The sequence below is a fragment of the Pteronotus mesoamericanus genome, unplaced genomic scaffold (assembly GCF_021234165.1).
Source record: "Pteronotus mesoamericanus isolate MK-2021 breed Mesoamerican mustached bat unplaced genomic scaffold, CSHL_Meso_final contig_123, whole genome shotgun sequence".
Lineage (NCBI taxonomy): Eukaryota > Metazoa > Chordata > Mammalia > Chiroptera > Mormoopidae > Pteronotus > Pteronotus mesoamericanus.
This window is the reverse complement of record NW_026555049.1, coordinates 470,779-489,859: the sequence shown is the minus strand read 5'-3', so window position 1 is coordinate 489,859 and position 19,081 is coordinate 470,779. Positions and strand designations below refer to the sequence as shown.

The 19,081-nt window shown below is 51.3% G+C and overlaps 1 protein-coding gene across 1 annotated transcript in view; it reads right to left on the bottom strand.

Moving 5' to 3' along the window:
• The window catches only part of GRIK4 (glutamate ionotropic receptor kainate type subunit 4), a 295,451-nt gene that overhangs the window by 126,887 nt on the left and 149,483 nt on the right, over positions 1-19,081 (bottom strand). The window contains exons 5-6 of the mRNA XM_054587574.1: positions 11,727-11,905; positions 7,178-7,231 (exon numbers count right to left, since the gene is read on the bottom strand). Coding sequence (XP_054443549.1) covers positions 7,178-7,231; positions 11,727-11,905 — 233 coding nt within the window. The remainder of the gene's footprint in view (positions 1-7,177; positions 7,232-11,726; positions 11,906-19,081) is intronic.

Sequence of the window (19,081 nt, the reverse complement as noted above, 5' to 3'; positions counted from 1 at the left end):
ATTGTGCTGAGTGGTTCTCCTAAAAGGCTCAATAAAGGTGAAATATGCAGATGGTCTTAATAATTTTACAATACACTACACTTTAGAATCAACTACACTGGCACTAGAAGGTTGTCCAACTGATGGATTGTGGCTGTTGCTAGCTCTATGAGTGTCATTGTGTGTGTGTGTGTGTGTGTGTGTGTGTGTATAAAGATATGTGCATGTGTAGGGATGGGTGTGTGTGTGTGGTGGGGGGGAGGGCATGCTTCCAGTAAAAGACTACAAGATGTGGAAGAAGCTCAAGCATCCTGAGAACTGTAGTTCCAACCAGGTGAGAAGCCAATTTTGATATGCTCCTGTTAGCTTCGGAGTTTTAGAAAGCTAGAGGTAGGCAGTAAATCAGAAAACAGGTCAAAGGATGGATATACTCAAAATGGAAGTGGGCAAGAAGAGATGGAAGAGAAGTAATGTTTACTCGCAGCCCAATGAGGTTTATAAAATTTCCATGTTCTTCTACAACAAAATGATGTTGTAAGAATTATTATTCCCACTTTACAAAAGGGAAAACTGAGACTCTGATTGGTTAAGTAATGTGCCCTATATACATCTAATATATAGCAGGGCCCAGATTCAGACTCGTCTTCCCTGATCTGAAGCCCTGGCTGCCTCCATTAAGCCATGTTTCTATCCTCTGCGTCAGCACAGTCAGAAGGCTCACCCAGCCTCATGTGCTCAGTTGTGAGGGCAGTGGACAGGATGAGGTTAGTTAATAACGACCTCTACAACCTGAAGCAGAGTGTTTATTTCAAAGACCTTTCGGTTCTGGCTTCATGAGTCAAGTGCCAGGTACTGGCCTGAAGAGGCCACTTGACCAAGGCCAACCTGAGCACATTGCAGCCAGTGGAATAAGCAGCCCCAGGTGGCAGACAGGCCACTCAGCACAATTAGTCAGAGTGTCCTTGGACTCCACATCTTCTTCTGGCCTCAACGGTCATTCTTGGTGCCAACCGTGGGCCTCAGGTTTTGACATTGCCCTTACTCATCAGACCCCTTTGAAACTGTCTCTTGAATGCTGAACTAAACTACACTTCGTGGTCCTGACACCCTTAATTCTAAATCTGTCCAGCCCAGCATGGAGGAAGGGCATTCCAGACTGAGTAGATCCTGACTGGTCCTCCCGGCTGAGCTGCAGACTTTGTGCCTCTGAGCTTGGAGGGGACGAGCTGAATTGCAGCTGGGTGCAAGGAGGTGACCTCTGTCACCTGGCTAACCTCTTAGCCCAAGAATTCTATAATGTTATGAACCGCTCCATTTAGTCATTCAACATATACTTATTAAACACATACTACGTACTAGTAGGCCACTGGGGTTACAGTGACAAACAAGACAGACATGTCTTTATGAAGCTTAAAGTCTGGCAGAAGGGTTTGATAAAGGACTTCACACTTGAGATGGATGCTACAAAACACAGGACACAGGGTTCCGTGAGAGAGTGGAACTGTGCACTCAGTCTCCTGGGACATCAGGGGGGCTTCCCTGAGGAAGTGACATTACAGTGAAACCTGGAAGGTGAGATGGCTGCCAAAGGAACGGGTGGGAGAGTGGGGTGCCAAGCATACTCTCTTCCTGGGGAGCCCCTCCCCATCTGCTCTCAGGTCCCTTCCTGTAACAGTTTCAGTGATCTCAATTACTTATGGCCAATCTTTCTGATAAATCTTTAGAAAAATAAACATTGGCTCCATCTTCTTGATAATCACATGCACCAAAGGAGAAAAGTTGGCTGCATGTATTCATTCTGCCCAAAGAAGGAGAACAGCACACCCGGAGGCTGGCTGGAGGGCAGAGACCACTCCGGGTGAAAGAGCAGAGCAAGCGCAGCGAACCCATGGCTGTCCTGTGCACGCCCGCGCCTGGGGACGCCAGGCAGCACGGCCCTGCCAGCAGCCCACCCAGACAGAGCCCTCAGGAGCAGATCCTTTTGGCTGTAAGGGGGCTGATGCTTCATAAAGAATTGCTAATCTCCACGTTCTAAACAGACATGCCTGGGCTTAGGATGCCAACTGCTTTTCCAACATAAGTGAGAGAGACGCATGATGCCGATCAGTATTAAATAATGTGGCAGATATTGCTCGTGATCACCACACCCGCTTGCCATCCTCCCTGGGACGACAGTGCACGACACTTCCCAATCTCCCTTACAAGTGGTGGCGGGCCTGTGTCTGAGCTCCAGCCATGGGGGTTGGGAGGAGAAATGCTATGTGCCACTAACAAGCCTGGCCCATAAACCCCCTTGTCTCTGAGTCGCTGTGCTTTTCCCCATCCCTGGCTTCTCAGAGGACTCGCTTGTAGCCTGGCAGAGGCCCCGGCCCCTGAGTGACCTTACAGAAGGCTGCCCACTGATCAAGTGTTCTCTTTTGGAAGTTCAATTAGGTCAGAAATATACTTCTATTCTGTGAAGCCATGAGATCCAGGGGTTTGTCTGTTATAGTGGTTGACATTACCTACAAGGTACAAAGTGCTATCAATAGCTAATTTTTAATTTTTGCCAAGATTTTAGAGACGGACATCATTACTCACATTTTACATATGAGGAAGCTGAGACCCTGAGAGCTTCAGGAGCGCACAGCCAGCCAGCTGCTGCACCGGGGTTCTCACCACGCCTGGCTGGCCGAGGGACTGGGTTTTTATACACCACCTTTTTTTCTCCCATTATAAGGCTTCTTAACCAGGACTCTCCACTTTAGCCACTTGGCTTTATTCAATTAGCAGAGTCCAAATAGAAATAAGAAATGCATCTGAACACTTTATAACCATTAAGATGGCCATTATCATAAAAACAAAAAAATGACAAGTATTGGTGAAGATGTGGAGGAACTGAAGCCTTTGTACATTACTGGTGGGAATAAAATGGTACAGATGGAAACCATTGTGGCCATTGCTCAAAAATTAAACATAGAACCGCCATGTGACCCAGCAATTCCGCTTCTAGGTGTATGTCCAAAAGGATTGAAAGCAGGGGCTCAAACAGCTGTTTGCACACCTGTGTTTACTGGAGCACTGTTCATGGCAGCCAAAGGGGAGGAGCAATGCCGTTGCTGAGGAGCAGAGTGATAGCAACGGCTGATACGTACTGAATGCCTTCTGCATGCAAGGCTGTGCAATAAGTGTTTCTTAGTTATTTTCTCATTAAACCTCACCACAGTTCTAGCAGAAGGCACTGTTTTATCCCAGTTTTAGAGCTTCACCGACCTCATCTGTAAGTGGACACTAAGGATACTTGCCCCAGGAGATACTATCCACACAGCAGCTGGTTCACAATAAGAGTTAAGTAAAAGGAAGGGATAATTTTAAGAATATCTTTTAAAGGTATTATGAGGTATTATTTAAGGATACTATACTCATATTGTGAGCCAGCTGCTGTATGGATAGTAGGTCCACTTATAGATGAGGCCGCTGGGGCTCAGAGAGGTTAAGTGAATTGCATAGGGTCCTGCAGCTGGTAGCTAGTCAAACTAGAATTCTAAGTTTATTCTACCTAATGCTAAGGCCTGTACCTTTTCGGCTTACTGAAGTGGCTCTGAAAAAGCTAATCTGAGTACTTGCTGCATCTTGTGGCAGCATTTCGGCAGATGGGACATGATGGGGGTCCCTGAGAAATTCATAGAAGGAACAAATGAGAAATGAAGTCTGGGCGACCTCTGTATTTTCGGGGGAAGGGGCTGTGGAAGTACAGACGGTGATTCGTTACTCTCTTTGTGAGGCCTGCCCCGCTCTGGCCCAAGACTAACTGCGACTTGGGAGAAAGAGTGGACTTCAAAATAGTTTCTTTACTCCTCCTAGAGGTTTGTCTATTCCAGAAAGGCACGGTATGGACAGGCTTCCGGAACCCTCTCTGATGAGCTGATGTTTGCAATGTTGCTGCTTCTGTCTTCTTGACTATTATTCAGCTGCCATCATTCCTGCAGTTACGTTTTTGATTCCCCCTTGCAAACTTACAGACGATGTGAGTCTTCCTAATTCCAGGTGCCAGGAGCTCTCTGCCTGAGGCACACTGCCAGAGCTCATCTACTCTGTGCCACCAGAAACAAGAAAAGCTCTTAGAAAACTGAAGGTATCGTGGTGTTGCATAAAAAAAAAAGACAGTGCCTTAGAAACACATAATACTTTACAGTTTATAATGCATCCTTATACTCACAACAGCCTTGTAAAATTTCATTCTTCCCTGTTACAAATGAGAAAATTGGAGCTCAAGTAGTCAATGTGCCTCCCCTAGAGTCACACAGCGAACGTGAGGCAGAGCGGAGACTCGCCCCGGGTCTCCTGACTGGACAGGCTGTTGCTTTTCTCCATGAGAAAAATATCACAATCATCATTATCATTTCTGAGAAGAGGGAGTGGCTGTATTCAGTGTGGGTAATGCTGTCTTCTTGAAAATCTTCAAGCCAAGCAACTGCACCTTGTTCTAGTTACTGTGCTGGGAACTCATATGTCAAATGACTGGCCTCCTTCCACCTGCCAGGTGCCCCGTGACCCCCTGATTCCTGGCTCCTCGCTCCCGTGCTGTGGGGGCCATGCCGTGCGGGAATGCATCGAGGACGCACGGGGCCGCGGCCACTGGCCACCCTTCCCCTCTCCTCTCTCCTCCCTGGGCTCCCAAAATGGAACACACCTGTCCTTTAATATCTTTTTGCTCTTCTGCCAAAGTGCCTGGGCTCCCCCTAAGGCCTCCTTACTTTGAGTAAATGCTTTTGTGTATGGCTCTGGGAATAGTCTCATCCTTTCTCCCTTTCACATGTTAATGCTCTGATTTACAGCGGCAGTGTTAGATAGAAATATATATATAAATAAGCAAAGAAGTGCCTTGCGCTTTACATTTTGAGGGGTGCCGACTGGTGGGGGCGCGTGGAGGGCCTCTGCAGGCTGCTCCCGGGGACCGCGCTCATTCAGCTGTGGACGCGTGATTTGTGTGGTCTTCTCTATGTGGCTGGACTTCCATGAAAAGGGCCCCACAATGGAGCAGGCAAGTTTGCAGTGGTGGAGAGCGAGGCGAAGGCTAAATGAGTTTCTGGCAGGCCTGCTGAAGAGGGAACCCCCGCACCAGCAAAGAGGCTGCCCTCGATCCTCCGAAGGGCTTTCAGCTCTGACAGCAAAGGCCTGTGGAGCGCTTCATTGTTAGCAATTCCATAGCAGCCCCAAGAAGGCGCTGTTCATAGAGACCTACAGCTGGAGCAAGGATCACAGAGTTCCAGTGGGGGCCTTTGAGCGGGAATCTCCTTAACCTCACAGGACATTTCAGGAGACCTGGTCTCTGAATCCAGGGAGGGACAATGAACAATCTCTTAGGTTATCCTATCACATACATTGACCAAGAAAATCTTAACTTCTAGGTAATCTTTTTTTCTTTAAGACTTAGCAGTCAAATCTGTGAGGTTGGATCCTGCTCACCAACATACTTATATCTTCCTTAAATCTTCTAAGTAGGTTGTTTTCATGGATAGACTTAGTGTTAGCAGTTAACTGTCAGGGCTATCCCTAGCGCAGTGTGAAGTGACTCACTGTTTTCTGGACCTGCTATGTACTTTCAGACTGTTGGACCCCAGCATGTTTTTTCCTATTTTGTTTATCTAGAAAAGCCCTACCCATGTTTCAGGGTGTGGCTAAAAGTTGTGGTGTTGTTTTCTTCTTCTGTTTCTCCTCCCCCTCCCCCTCCTCCTCCTCTTCTGAAGCACTTCTTGCCTGCCCCTGCTTGAGCAAGTGGCCCCTTCTTTAGGGCGCAGAGCATTTTGTAATCACATCTATGAGGATTTACCACTTTGCACAATAGGGGTGCCCTGAGTTTTTCCAAGGAAAACTTAGTTTCTTGTTCCCATTTTAATCCCTAATACCTGACCAAGTGACGGTTATAGCAAAAGCACTTCTGGATAAAGGGGCTACATAAGTCATTCAATATCTCATGCATCGATAAAATACAATAAACTCCTCTGAATGATTCTTTATAATGGTTCTATTTGTAATAGCCAGAAACTGGAAATAACCAAAATGTCTCTCAATAGGTGGATAGTTAAGCAACATGTGGTACATCTACACCAAAAAAGCACAGCTCAGCATTAATAAGGAACAAATGATTGATTCATATAACAACTTGGATGAATCTCAAGGGCCTTATGTGGGGAGTGAAAAAAGTTAATCTCAAAAGATTAACTGTATGATTGCATTAAATAACATCCTTGAGGTTAAAAATTATAGGAATAGAGAACAGACTAGCAGTTGCTAGACGTTAGGAACAGTGTGCACTAAGGTGGCAGGTCAGGCCACAAGGCAGCAGCATGAGGGAGGCCTTCGTGGGGATGCGACGGTCTTGTGTTCGGGTTGTCGTGCGGGCTAGACAAGCGAGCACATTTTGAGAGATGTGCTATTTTGATATCCTGGTTCTGATATTATTGTAATTATGTGGGATGTAACCCTTGGGGGAAACTGGGTGAAGGGTACATGATACCTCTATTTTCTTTGTGACTTCCTGTGGTCTTTTACTTTATTTCATAATACAAAGTTATAAAGTGCTTCTTAATCCATTCTCAAAGGTCCTTTCTACTTTCTGAGCATGTCTATACTTCATAACAACCTTTCTCTCTTCCTACTGATTTACAATGTCGAAGTGCTTCCACATGAATTAAATTGCATCGTTTCAAAATTGCAGCGCCTGCATGATGCAGCTATTCTTATCCTCGTTTTACAGACAAGGAAACCAAAGCTCAGTACTTGTTGACAGGTGAGGTGGCAAAGCTAGTGCTCGAAGTTGACGCAATAGAATTTCTACAGAACTCTTTTCTCACCTGAAAAATAAGGGGATTTGGCCTCTGCGGTGCATCCCACTTTCACGCCATAGGGCCTGTGCCCTGTCTGTGCCCCAGCTGCCCTGCTTCTGCGCCAGCACACGGGCCGGCGGGGTGAAGCAGGGGCTGTGGCCAGGATCTGGGCCTGCAGAGGGGGCAGTGCCATGGGGCGGTGCCCTTTGAAGGGGGGTTAGACTCCACAGATTCTCGTTCTCCGAGGACTATGTATTGTTGGGAAGGGAAGCCCAGTGGCTCGTTATTTTCCCTGTCCCCATCGTCCGGGCTCCTTTCTGCCACACACCCCACTAACCCTAATTAAGGACACTCTCCATGACAAGGAAGTGAGCTGTGAAATGTCTTACCAAGTTAGTGAAGATGTACGTGTAATAGGCTGACACCATCCCTAGCTCCGCTGCCTGCAAAGGGAAGAGAAGGAGATTAGAGAGGAAAGCAAACACCCGCTGGGAGCCAGTGAGCAGTGAGGGCTCCCCATAGCTTAGCCCACTGCCCTGTGGCTCCAGGCAGAGCAGAACATCTTGGTTTGTTCTTGTGTTGCCCTTGGCCTTGAAGGATGGAGCACAAAAATGTAGTTTCCAGAACAGGGCCTCTGCACCCCCACCTCGCTCCCTGCCCCTCCAGGGACATGCACAGCTGATGTTCTCATGCACAAAACATTCCCGTGGATATAAGCAGACATCATGGAAACCAAAATGACTTTAAGGGAAACAAAGTAAATAACGAACCAGACTACAACTATTATCTCCACAACTGTTAACAATAAGATGGCTGCCCTGGGGTGTGGCTCAGTGGACTGAGCGCAGGACTGCGAACCAAAGGCCACCAGCTCGATTCCCAGTCTGGCCCAGGCCTGCGTCGGGGCTGGGTCCCCAGCAGGGGGCGTGTGGGAGGCGACCGCGCACGGATGCTCCTCTCCCTCTCTTCCCCCTCCCTTCCCCTCTCTAAAGATAAATAAACAAACAATCAAATAAATAACATGGCTAACACCCACTGTTTGCTATGTGCTGAGCCCTAGAAAGCACTTTACTTGAATTAACTTGACTAGGTGGGCGCTACCTGTGCTCCCACTTGACAGCTGAAGAAACTTAAACATCAAAAGTCTCTATAACTTGCCCAGGATCACATGTCTCATAAGTGGAAAAGCTGAAATTGAGGTCAAACAGCCTGCACCTCCCAGGTATTAATGGAAACTGTGGTATTCACGGACCTACGGACAGAAGTCTTTCGGGAGCCCAGGCACCGGCGGGAGGCCTGCGAGCCGCAGGCGTCTCAGGCCGACGCCGCCAGTCCGTCCGAGTAGCCGAGTTGGCCGGACGCGCAGTCCGCGGAATCGCTCGCGAGCTTCGGTTCTTCACTACCAGCAGGACATAAATCGCGTGGGACAGGCTTCGCCCCTGGCCGCGGCACCGCTGTGTGCCGCCTTCCCACGGCCGAGGGCTGCCGCTTCAGGACAGGCGCCCCCGAGGGCCCTCGCCGCCATCATAAACGCCTCCTAACCTACCTTCCCGTGGGCGCGCCCGGCTTCGAGTGGGGCGTGTGCCATAGAAACCAGCAAGCGGGTCAAGGAAACAACAAGCCCAGCTCTGCCCAGGGCCCTCGCCCCTCCTGACAGGCAGGTAGATGTTCGAAGTGCGTCCTGCAGCCCTGGGTGGCTGCAAAGCCCTTTCTGTCCTGACTCGTGAGTGAGGTGCAGGCAGAGAAACAAGACCGGGGTGGGGCTGCAGGGATGCTCACATTTTCCTCTTTATCCCCCAAGGGGCTCCGGGAACTCTGTGGGCGTTCTATCAGGAGCCCGCCCCGCCTCCTGCCCGAGCAGCCACTCGAATGGGGAGCTGAAGTGCAGAGGCCCCCAGGACCGCAGCGAGGCCGTCGGAGGGGCCCGGCGGGCCCGAGGCCGCTCTGTGCGGCTCCCCTTCCTCCGCGGGAGCTGCAGTCCCTCCTCCTCTCCGGAGAGGCCGCAAGGGCACGCAGCCCAGCCACCCCACCCCACGCTCACCCTGTCCCACAGAGCGCCCTCCTGGCACGGCTGCCCAGGCTGACGGCGCCCCCTGGTGACGTGGAGGGGCCGGGCGCAGGGGGCTGGGAGGGGACAGCACGAGAAGGTTAAAGCCCATTTTGTGAAATCTGTTCCAAAGGTAAGAGAGGAGAGATCCTTGGTTTTTTAAGACCTGAATTCTGGGTAAACATAAAGCTCATTGCCAGAAAAGCCACTCAATAAAAGTAGGGGATTGTTCTGCAAATCCTGCTGAAATCAAGAGACAGCGGAGCCCAGCCAAGCTCTGGGCCGGGCTCGCAGGCACCTGCCAAGCACCCCGGAGCCCTGTGCTCCCTGCTCCCGCTGCGTCCCCCACTGAGGCCGGCCTCCCAGAGGCCCCTGAGTCTGGGCTGTCGCCCCTGAGAAGGAGCAGCGCGGAGCCCAGGGAAGCAAGCGTGAGGACTGAGGCCAGGCCTGATGCCGGTCTCGCCTGCCTGGGCCACTTGGAAGTCAAATGGGAACAAGAGAATTTCCCAAGGCCTTTTTGGTCATCATTTATAAGTTTGGTTCCAAGGTCACAAGGGCTGAGGCCATATGTGGTCTCAGGAACGTCTGCCACTGGCCGCCCAGAAGGACTGTTTGCTAACAACGGTCATCACAGGCCAAGTTCCCTTGCAAAGCACAGCCATTAGAAAATTAAAAAGCATTCGTAATGAAAATACCCAGTATTGGCAAGGGTGCGCTAAGACACCCATACAATGCTGGTAGGAGTGTAAATTGTATGGACTTTCTAAAAGGTATTCTGGCAGGTTGTATCAAAATCCTTCAAACATGCATTCCTTCCACTCAGAAATTCCACTTCCAGAAATTTATGCCAGAAAAATATTCAAGAATGTGCATCAACATTTATGTACAAAGAAATATATGCATCCCATCATCATTTATTATAGTAAAGACTAAAAATAACCTGTCACTCCAATAATAAAGGAATAGTTAAATAAATTATGGTACATCATGACAGCAAATGATGCAGCCATTAAAACATTCATAGAAAAATATGTAATGACATGGGGAAAATGCATGGCATGTAATTAAGCAAAAATAAAAATATAAAGGTTACAGAGGAATCTGTGCAGGGTGATAATTTAGGGGGAAAATGTGTCTATAAAAGCAGGAAGAGTAGACATCAAAATTTAAGAATGGTAATCTCTGGGTGATAGAATTGTGAGTATTTTTTATTTTATTCTGTGTTTTTCTGTACTTTCCAAAATTTCAACAATAAAATAGACGTATTATTTAAGAGAGAGAGAGAGACAGACAGACAGACAGACAGGGGAAACCCAGCTGCATATGCCGGAAAGCATGAGACCACCCGGGCAAGGCGGCCCCGGGAAGACCCCCGGGGAACTGTTCAGACAGGCTCTCTCCTGTGGCGGAGATGCGCCTTCTGACCTGCCCTCTGCAAGCAGGCTTGGGGGGCATCCACGTCAGTCCCTACTCCCCACCTTTCCTGAGGACTCCTCAGACTACATTTCTTGTGTTCTAAAACTTAGAGGAACTTTTCCATCCTGATGACTTCATTGATCCTAGTCCCAGATGTAAGAGAAGAAAGAGAAGAGAGTAAAAGAGAAAAGTTCTGTGGGTGTGCATGCATGCGTGTATGTGAATTGGACGTATACCTACAGACATGGGTTTGGAGTTGTGAAAAACTGCTATAGCAATGTGCTGAAAGGATAGCCTTCAGTACTCAGAGAACTCACGCAAATCTCTTATTATCTCAGATGAAAACTAGCTGGGGAGGGGAGGTTAGGACAGAGGAAGGGAGGGAGAGGAAGAGGCAGTCTTCTGAGCGTCTGTCGGGCTCCTCGCAGCTTGGCAGAGCTTAGAGAAGAGCCCCGCTCCCCCAGTGACAGAGAGCAGGCTGCTCTTAAGTGCGCCATTAAACTGGCATTAGAAGAGGCCGACATGCCCGAAGGAGCTGGGAAAGCTGCTGCAAGACATGCAGGAGCTTGGAGGCGGGGCCTACTCTACTGGGGTTGCTGCTTAGCCCAGCCACAGCCCCAGAGTTGGTGCCATGTGACTGCAAGGCTGCGCAGCTGCTTCCAGCTGTTTGTCCAGCAGGGATGCCCAGGGTTCTTTCTTTTTCTTTCTTTCTCTGTGTCTGTTCCTGTCTTTCTTGATCCAACCTCACAGAGATCCAGTTTCCACGTGTGGATGTTTAGGTTCAGGGACCCCTCTGAGTTCCAGAGGGGTGGGTAGGAGAAGCCACCTGATATGCTGTGAGAGGCAACTGTGCAGGCTGAACTCTGCTCCTCCCAGGCCTTGAATGATGCTGGTAACCTTCCAGAGTCTCAGTGTCTTTATCTGCCAAGTGAACACGTTATACCTACCTCACGTGGTTACTGAGGGTTACACTGGGAAATTTCACAGTAGCACTTTGTGAACAGTGGCGCACATGTGAGGATTGCATGCAGGGCCAGTATTCAGCAGCACATACACACATGACTGCCCTAGCTGTCCAAATATGGAAATATTTCTATATCGCTTGGCAAACAGCCTCTGCCCTAAACCCCCAAGTATCCCACCCCCACCATCCCAGACCCTCCTAGAAACCCACGAACTTCGCCTCAGAGCCCTTGGCAGGGTCTAGGTTTGGCCAGTGTCTCAGTTAGTGGCAGCCCCACCGCACGGCAACTGTGTATTTTATGACATCTCCCTCACCCTGCTTTCCCTCATGAGCCTTCAGGAGCTGTCCATTGAAACTAAACACACAAAGGTTCACGGGGCTCAGAGGTCCAGCCCAGGGCCCCCTCTGCCTCGGTGCAGGACACCCACAGCAGGGGGCGCCGAGTGCCAGTGCAGCAGGAGGGGAAGAAGGATGCTCATGCCCACCAGCCTCCGCCCCGCCCGGCCCCCACCTTCAGGAGAATCGTGTGAGACAGGGAGGCGTTGGCGTGGATGATGATGGTGGCTGTCTTGTCATCCCGGATCTCTTTGAGGAGTGGGGTAGGGTCCCTGGTGTCATCCAGCATCCGCACTGAGAGCGTGTCCTTGGAGATGAGGAATTGCCGGAGCAGCCTCTCGAGGTTTAAAAGGCCTGGAGGGGAGAGAGGAGGAAGGCCACCTCAGGAGCCACCAGCGGAAGCCCATGGGCCTGGCCCCACTCCACCTGACTAGCAGGTGCATCTTTACCTGAGTAAGTTTCTTGACCTGTTTGGGCTTCAAATATCCCATCTTCAATAAAAAGAGCGCTTCCATGCTTCCACGGCTTCCCTCAACTCGCTCGGGAATGCTCCTTGAAGGGAGGGAGTGCGGTCCGGGAGCCAGACCAGAGTCCCCACCTTCACACAGCCTCAGGAGAAGCACTCCCGCGGGCAGACTTGGGCGCCGAGATCACCAGGCTGCGGGCTCTTTCCCTAACTTAGCCCCTCACTCAGAGTGTGACCTTTCCGTGTGGCCTGGTATCCTGGCCTCGGTGTGTTCCTCTGAGAGATGAGAATAACAACAGCGGCCAGCTCACAGGGCTGTGGCGAGGGTTACATGAGGGAGCACATGAATCCCTCGGGCCCGAGCCCTGCATGGGCAGATGCTCAGGGACGCTCCCCGCAGCTGCACCGCAGCCTTCCTTTCGGTGGAAGTGGGGCCGGGCGCAGGGACCTCAAGATCACAGGTCCAGAAAAGAGGTCTAGCAAAACACTTTGAACTCCTTCCTCAGAGCATAGCAGCTGCATCGGACAAAGTATTGTTACAACGATAAAAGAGTAGGCTGTAAACCGCACTCCTGCAGGCAGTCCTGTGTGCCCAGAACAAAGCAGGAAAACTGGGACTGAGCTGAAGACTCTCCCCTCCTCCCCCTGCTATTTGCTGCCTAGGGGCAGGGGTATAGGAGGGGTTCCAGAATGATCTCACTGAGAAAAAAGAAAGGGTCTTAATTCTGCTTTGTCTCTAAAGAGGTATGTGTTGGGGGGGGTGTTCTCTTGGGAATATAGTGGTCTCAGTCAAGGCCAATGGACACAGACCTACAGACATTTGCTCTTAAAGCAAGTTCAACAGTAACCTTTATTAAATCTTTATTACATTCCAGGTAATGGGCTAAATGTTTCCTGTAGCTCGTCTCGTTTAAGCACTCACAGCAACGGGACAAGGCATCGTGATTCCACAGCACAGGGAACATGAGGCGTGAAGATGAGCCACTCTCCCTCCCGGGCTCCACACGCTGCCTGGAGGCAGAGGGCTGGCTTTCTAACCGGGCCAAGCTCCCTGTGCTCCAGTGTCTGTCCCGGGTGAAGGGCTGTTCAATGCAGGGGGGTCTTGAAGATGACCCAGAGACTCCTCTCTGCTCAGGGAACCAACCCTCTCGACCCTTGAGGATCAGAAGGTAAGAGAATGAGGGGTCGTGAAGAGGATCACATTGTCTTCTTCTTTCTGTTAAGGAGATGACAGGCCTTGCCTGCTTACCCAGGGGCACAGCGGGTATCCGAATTCCCACTTTCTCATCGCCATCCAGCCCTCCCCCCACGAGATCAGTCTGCCTCTTAGGACCAAACTCATAGGAGGCAGCAGGCACAGAACCGAGGGAGGCCCGGGATGTTTTCTCTGTACCTAGGCAGGAAAACATACACTGCTGTGTGTGTGTGCGTGTGTGCGTGTGTGTGTGTGTGTGTCTGTGTGTTTTCTCTCTGTTTCTTTCACAAGGAAAAGGCAGCAGGGTGGAGCCCAAGGGCCTGGCCTGATGGAGGCAAGGAGCTCTGGGAAGGCAGTGCCAACCCTCTGTCCCCTAGTCATGAGGTCTGAGAAGTGTTCCAAGGAGCTGGAGGATGGGGGATGGGACGGGGGGGAAGCTTGGGAGGGCCTGTTATTCACAAAGCAGCTTCAGAAACAGCGCAGCTGTGCAGGCTGCAGAGCAGGGTTGACTGCGTCTTCCTTCCCCAGCAGGGCCTCCGCAGACTGCGGACTTGTAAGGCTCTGCCGCTGCCTTGCACCCCTCTCCATCCCCCTCCACCAAGCATGGGCATGATGTCGCCAGGGCACTTCCTGCCAATCCCTGATGCAGAGGATGTGGGCTCAAGCTCAGGGTCAGCCCTCACTGGCTGTGGACCTTGTCAAGCCATCTAACCTCTTCACGGCTCCATCTTCATCTGTCAGACAGACGTAACAGGCCAGGCCTCCGCGAAAGCCTGCGTGAACGTGTGCTGGGCCCTGGAAGATGGAGTATCAACGTGACTCCTTTTGTTTTCACTCAGCCATACAAGAGTGCTAGGCACGGGGCCAACAAAATGCCAGAAGAGAAGACGGGTCCGATGCAGACCCTGCCCTCCAGGAGTGCCGAGCCCAGGGGCTTGCCGCGGAGGCTACGGGGAAGTTCAGCTCATGTCCCTCTTTCTTTGATTGCCTGATCATCTGGTTTTCTAGGGGCAGCCACATTTTGTCCTATATGTAAAATGGAGAGAATATTCACTACATCTTACTGTTGATGTGAAAAGCACAAAAAACACTATACCCAGGAGCCATTCTTCCGGAGGAGGCCACAGAGAGGGAGCTCCTAGAGTCCCAGCCGCCCCCCTGGCTGAAGGGAAGCTCGGCCTGGGCGTGCGGCCGCCGGAGCGGAGGGGGCGCGGCCGTGGCGGAGTGCTGGGCCCTGGAATGTGGCAGGGAGACTCTCTGGAGTGGGGCTGGAAAGAGGCCCACCCCCCTGGGGTCGCTCAGTGTGGGCTATGAACTTCAGTGGAATGAGACAGGAGACCCTCGGGGACGACGGCAGGATCAGGTACAGCGCAGGGACGCCTGGCGGAGGCAGCCCAGGGACGCGCCACCTCTTCACAATTGGCTGGTGCTCTGCGCTCCCGGGAACAGAGCCTCCCGGGGGCTCCGTAAACTGAGGACCCAGCTGCTGTCCACTCCCCGCACGCTCTTCCCACTGTCCCTGGGGGTGCTCGCTGCCCTTTAAACAGAGGAGCTGCACCCTTCCCCCACGCCACGCAGCTGACACGCAGAGTAGGGACAGCTTAGGGGAAGGGCAGTGAGTCTGGGGAGGTCTGCACCCGCTCCCACGGGTTACTCCTCTCCCCAGCCCGCACCCCACCTGGGCAGCAAAGAGAGCACAAGGTCTGGTGGTGAACCCCAGCTCTCGTGCTGCCAGGTAGTTAGTGTGGGCGATTTCTTATCTGAAAATAAGGATAATAGCCGCCTTACAGGGTTAGTAGGAGGATGTCAAGTAAGCAGAAGAGTGCCTGTCTCCTAGAAGCCACTTCACAAATCTGGTTTCCAGTCATCCCCTCCCTGACTTTCATATCCTAACATCCTTCACACCATCTCCCAACTTTTACAAAATTTATTATCTAACCCACGAAATACAGCCTTTGGCTATGTCAACCAGTGGCCATAGGTGCCAGTCCACCACCAACAGGAAACCCCAACTCGGGGTGCTGTGAAGAAGGAAACTTTATGCAGTGCAAGCAGCTCGGTGGTAAAATAGCACTGTCGTGGAGCAGCCCAATAGCGCGGCAAGAGGCTTCCCTGGGGCCAGAGGCCTCTTCAGCCGGGCAGCTCGGCTCCTCAATGGTCTGCTCTGCTCCAGCCTGGGAAGCGTAGCCCTCCCTCAGTGGGAAGTGCGCCCTAAAGCCCCTGGGGAGCTGGCTTATATGAACCGCAGTCCAGGCCCCTGGTCCCTGATTGGTCTGTCCTCATGTAAATGACAATGACAAATCCTCACAGTTTGATTAGTCCAAAGACAATGTTCTGACTGGTGAGAACAGAGCTGCTCTGATTGGTCAGAGCTAAGCAGCTCAGACTGGATGGGGAAGCCTCAGTCCTACTGGTTGAACTAGGATTCCCAGGGCTCCTCCACGAGGGCCGGCAGCAACACCGAGCAGGGTGGCATTTTAGCAGGCAGATGTGGGCAGTGCGGGGCACGGGCTTCCCCGTGAAGGGGGTTTGCACGGGAGGCTTCTGTGCAGAAATAGCAGCTCTGTTTTTTCTTTTCTTTTTTTGAGCCCAATTAGTTACCAGGAGCCCTTAGGTATCTTTTTATCCTTTCAAGGTTCACAGTTATAAACCATGTAAAATATTTTATACCATACACATATGTGTGTATATATATATACATACTCATATACTCATATATATACTAATTATCTCCTCATGCTGGGTAGGAGTCCCATTCAAACTTCTCTGCACAGCCCCAGTGTTAGGCAGGGTCAGGGTGCTTGCTGGTGGGCTGAACTACAGACTGTAGGGCGAAGGAAGTGACCCTCCTAGGCCAGAGGAACAGCAGTACTAGGCAGGCAGCAAACACTGTCACGCGAGGGGCAGCTGGAGGCACGGTGTGCCTGGCCCGAGGAAGGGCAGCGAGGACTGTCACAGGACACACGTGTTCTTGGAGCCTCAGGAACTACTCCAGGAATTATGAGTGGACAGAAGTCACAAGAAGGCAGACTTAGCTCAACAGAAAAAGACCGTCCATTCAAGGTGTCTAAGGATGCGGCGGGTTGCATAATGAGGTGATGAGTTCCCAGTCACTGGAGGTAACCAGGGAAAGGCTGAAGCGCCTCTTGAGGACTGTTGTACAAGGGATTAAGCCAGTGGATGAAAAGTTGAACTAGAAGAATATTGACATATTTCCAGCCCACAAATTCTCCAGTTCTATGAATCAGAAGGGGACACTTTCTTTTTTCATTCTAGGCCGTAGAAGAAATTTGCAGAAGAGAAAGTGTGGTTTAGTTACATTAAAAATATTAGCAGTTTTTTCATGCAGTTTGACATTTTCCAATCGTCATTCTCTTCACTTCTATCTCCTTAGTGGAACTAAGATTCACCACAGGTAGCTGCTACCAGAGGGGTTAAAAGCTCTTCTCCCCTGGCTCCCCTTTCGCCCCCACCCCAGCCCTCGTCTCCAGCAGGACTCCTGGCCCAGCAGCAGGTCTGCTTGCCGAGCCCAAGGCTGTGAAGGACCTGGGGAACCTGTCGCCTCGCTCCTGATGCAGTGGGATGGATCAAAGAGAGAAGAGAGACTTGGCAGGCCGGCTGCGTGGGGGGAAGGAGGGAGGCCAGCTCGGGAACTGCAAGGCGGGGCAGGAGGAGGAGGGGGCGCTGCAGGAGGCGCAGCCAGGGTGGCCATGGGACGAGGACACAGACAGCTAAGCGAAGGTCCTTCAGGGGACCCAGAGGACCCTCGTATGAAAAAATAAGAATAAACACCCACTCAGCTGGCCTTACTCCCTCTCTACTGGCTGGCTGCCTCGGCTGCAGGCTTGGTTCCATGAAAGGCTAATGTGCCCAGGAGGGCAGCGCTCTCGTCCCCCCAGGGAGGCAGCTGATATAATGCTGCCCTCAGTGGGCTCGGCAAGGACTCAGTGAGGTGACACGAGTTCGTTATTGTGCTCAGTGCCCCAACCCTGGGAAGCCTCAGGCCCCCCGCTGCTCGCCAGGCCCACGTGCCTCGGGTGTGTGGTTTTCAGCCCTGCACCGTGGAGCAGATGGCGGAGAGATGAGGGTCCAATGTGTTGCCAGTGGGGAAGGGGCATGGAATAAGCTCAAATGCTTGAACAACATATTGCACTTGCGTCTCAGTTTTGTCCCATCCCACACTAGGCTCGGCCCCAAGAACAAGCAGGAAGGGCCAGAACAGGGGGCCAGAGGGGAAGAGAAGGGTGGGAGCAGGCAGAGGCTCGCAGTGGGGCGGCTGGGGCCGTGCGCGGCCGTTGACATTGACCCCTCGTGAGAGGGAAAGGGTGGTTGTGGGAAGAATGTGGCCTCTGTGCTCCCGTCGGTCTCCTGGCTTCACGGTACGTGTGTGCAGCTTGGGCCTCGGCTACAGGGCCCAGCAGGCATCCCTACCTGAGAACAGCCTTCACGTGTCCTGAGCCACTTCACACACACGTCACTGACCTGGTGTTAATACCTGGGAGGCAGGTATCATCATAGCTATACCCACATTATACTATGTAGATTATATGATACCTATATTATACACAGGTAGAGATCAAATCATTGAGTGGGGAAAGATGCAGTGACTGAGATCCTAGAGCTGTAGAACTGGGACAGGCCAAGATCCAAGCCCAGGTTTTCCGATTCTAAGTTTTGACCTCTGATTCCCCACATGAGGCGGCTCGTGAAAGCCTCAGTCCTCACGTGAAACAGGAAAGACGGTCCCTCACTCTGTCTCTTCCCCAGTGTTCAGCAAGGCAGGGAGAGGAGGTAACAAGAACCATATGACCATGAAAACGGACTTAATCTCTCTTTTCTTCATGCATATAATGAGAATGTTTCTAGAACCCATCATAAATGGTTATCATGAGGTTTAAATGAGGTAATTTAAAATCCTTAGTAGTGTTTGACACATAGTAAGTGCTCAATAAATGGTTAATTTTTTATACTATGAGCAAAAGGCCTCCCACAGCAGTGCCCGGGGCGGCATACTCTCTCTCTCCGGGGGCCCTGGGAGCTTCAGTCCCTCCACCACCATCCTCGACTCCCTCCTGCCGGAACTAGTCACGGGATAAAGTAATAGCAATGAAATGTGTATTATGTTCTGGGCCCAGATTCCGGCCACTCTGTTACCCTGGGAGGCATTATTATCCCCACTTTACAAAGGAAGGAACTCAGGCTCAGAGCGGTAGAGTGACCTGCTTAACGTCACACAGCTCATGGGTGGTGGAGCAGCCTGGACGGCGAAGACGTTCCTCTTTTCCCCACACCACTCTGATTTCTCTTCAGTGGCACTTACTCCCCAGAAGACCAGGCTCTGCTCTTTCCAACAATGTGGACCAAGCTTAGCGACCACAAGGATGGTATGAGGACAGAGCCAAACTCTGGTCACTCTGTCTGGAACCTGATACGGCTTGTGCAAAAGGATCCAAGGAAAAGAGGACAGGAACTCTCTGGTGCACCACACATGCCGTGGGTAAGGACACGTGTTACATGCTGTGCGTGTTATTCCTGGGTGACCCTCTCAGCCATCTGGGAGGGAGGTAAAACTGTCCCATCTAGAAAATGGACCCTACTTTTTAGATGAGATACCGAGGGGCTGGAGAGTACCGAAGTCCCGTCCCCAAGGTCACGTGGGCAGTGGGATAAGTGGCAGAAGCACAGGGCACAGGAAATGTAGCCACAAAATGGATGTGAAAATACTTAGAAACATGAAGGCAATTATTTAAAAAAATGATTTGATCTATGTACAAAGAGACCAGGAAAATATGCTGCATATTATACTTGTGATTACAAGGAGTTGAACACCCTGTGTCCATCCTGAGAAATTCAAAGGTGACTCTGGGGC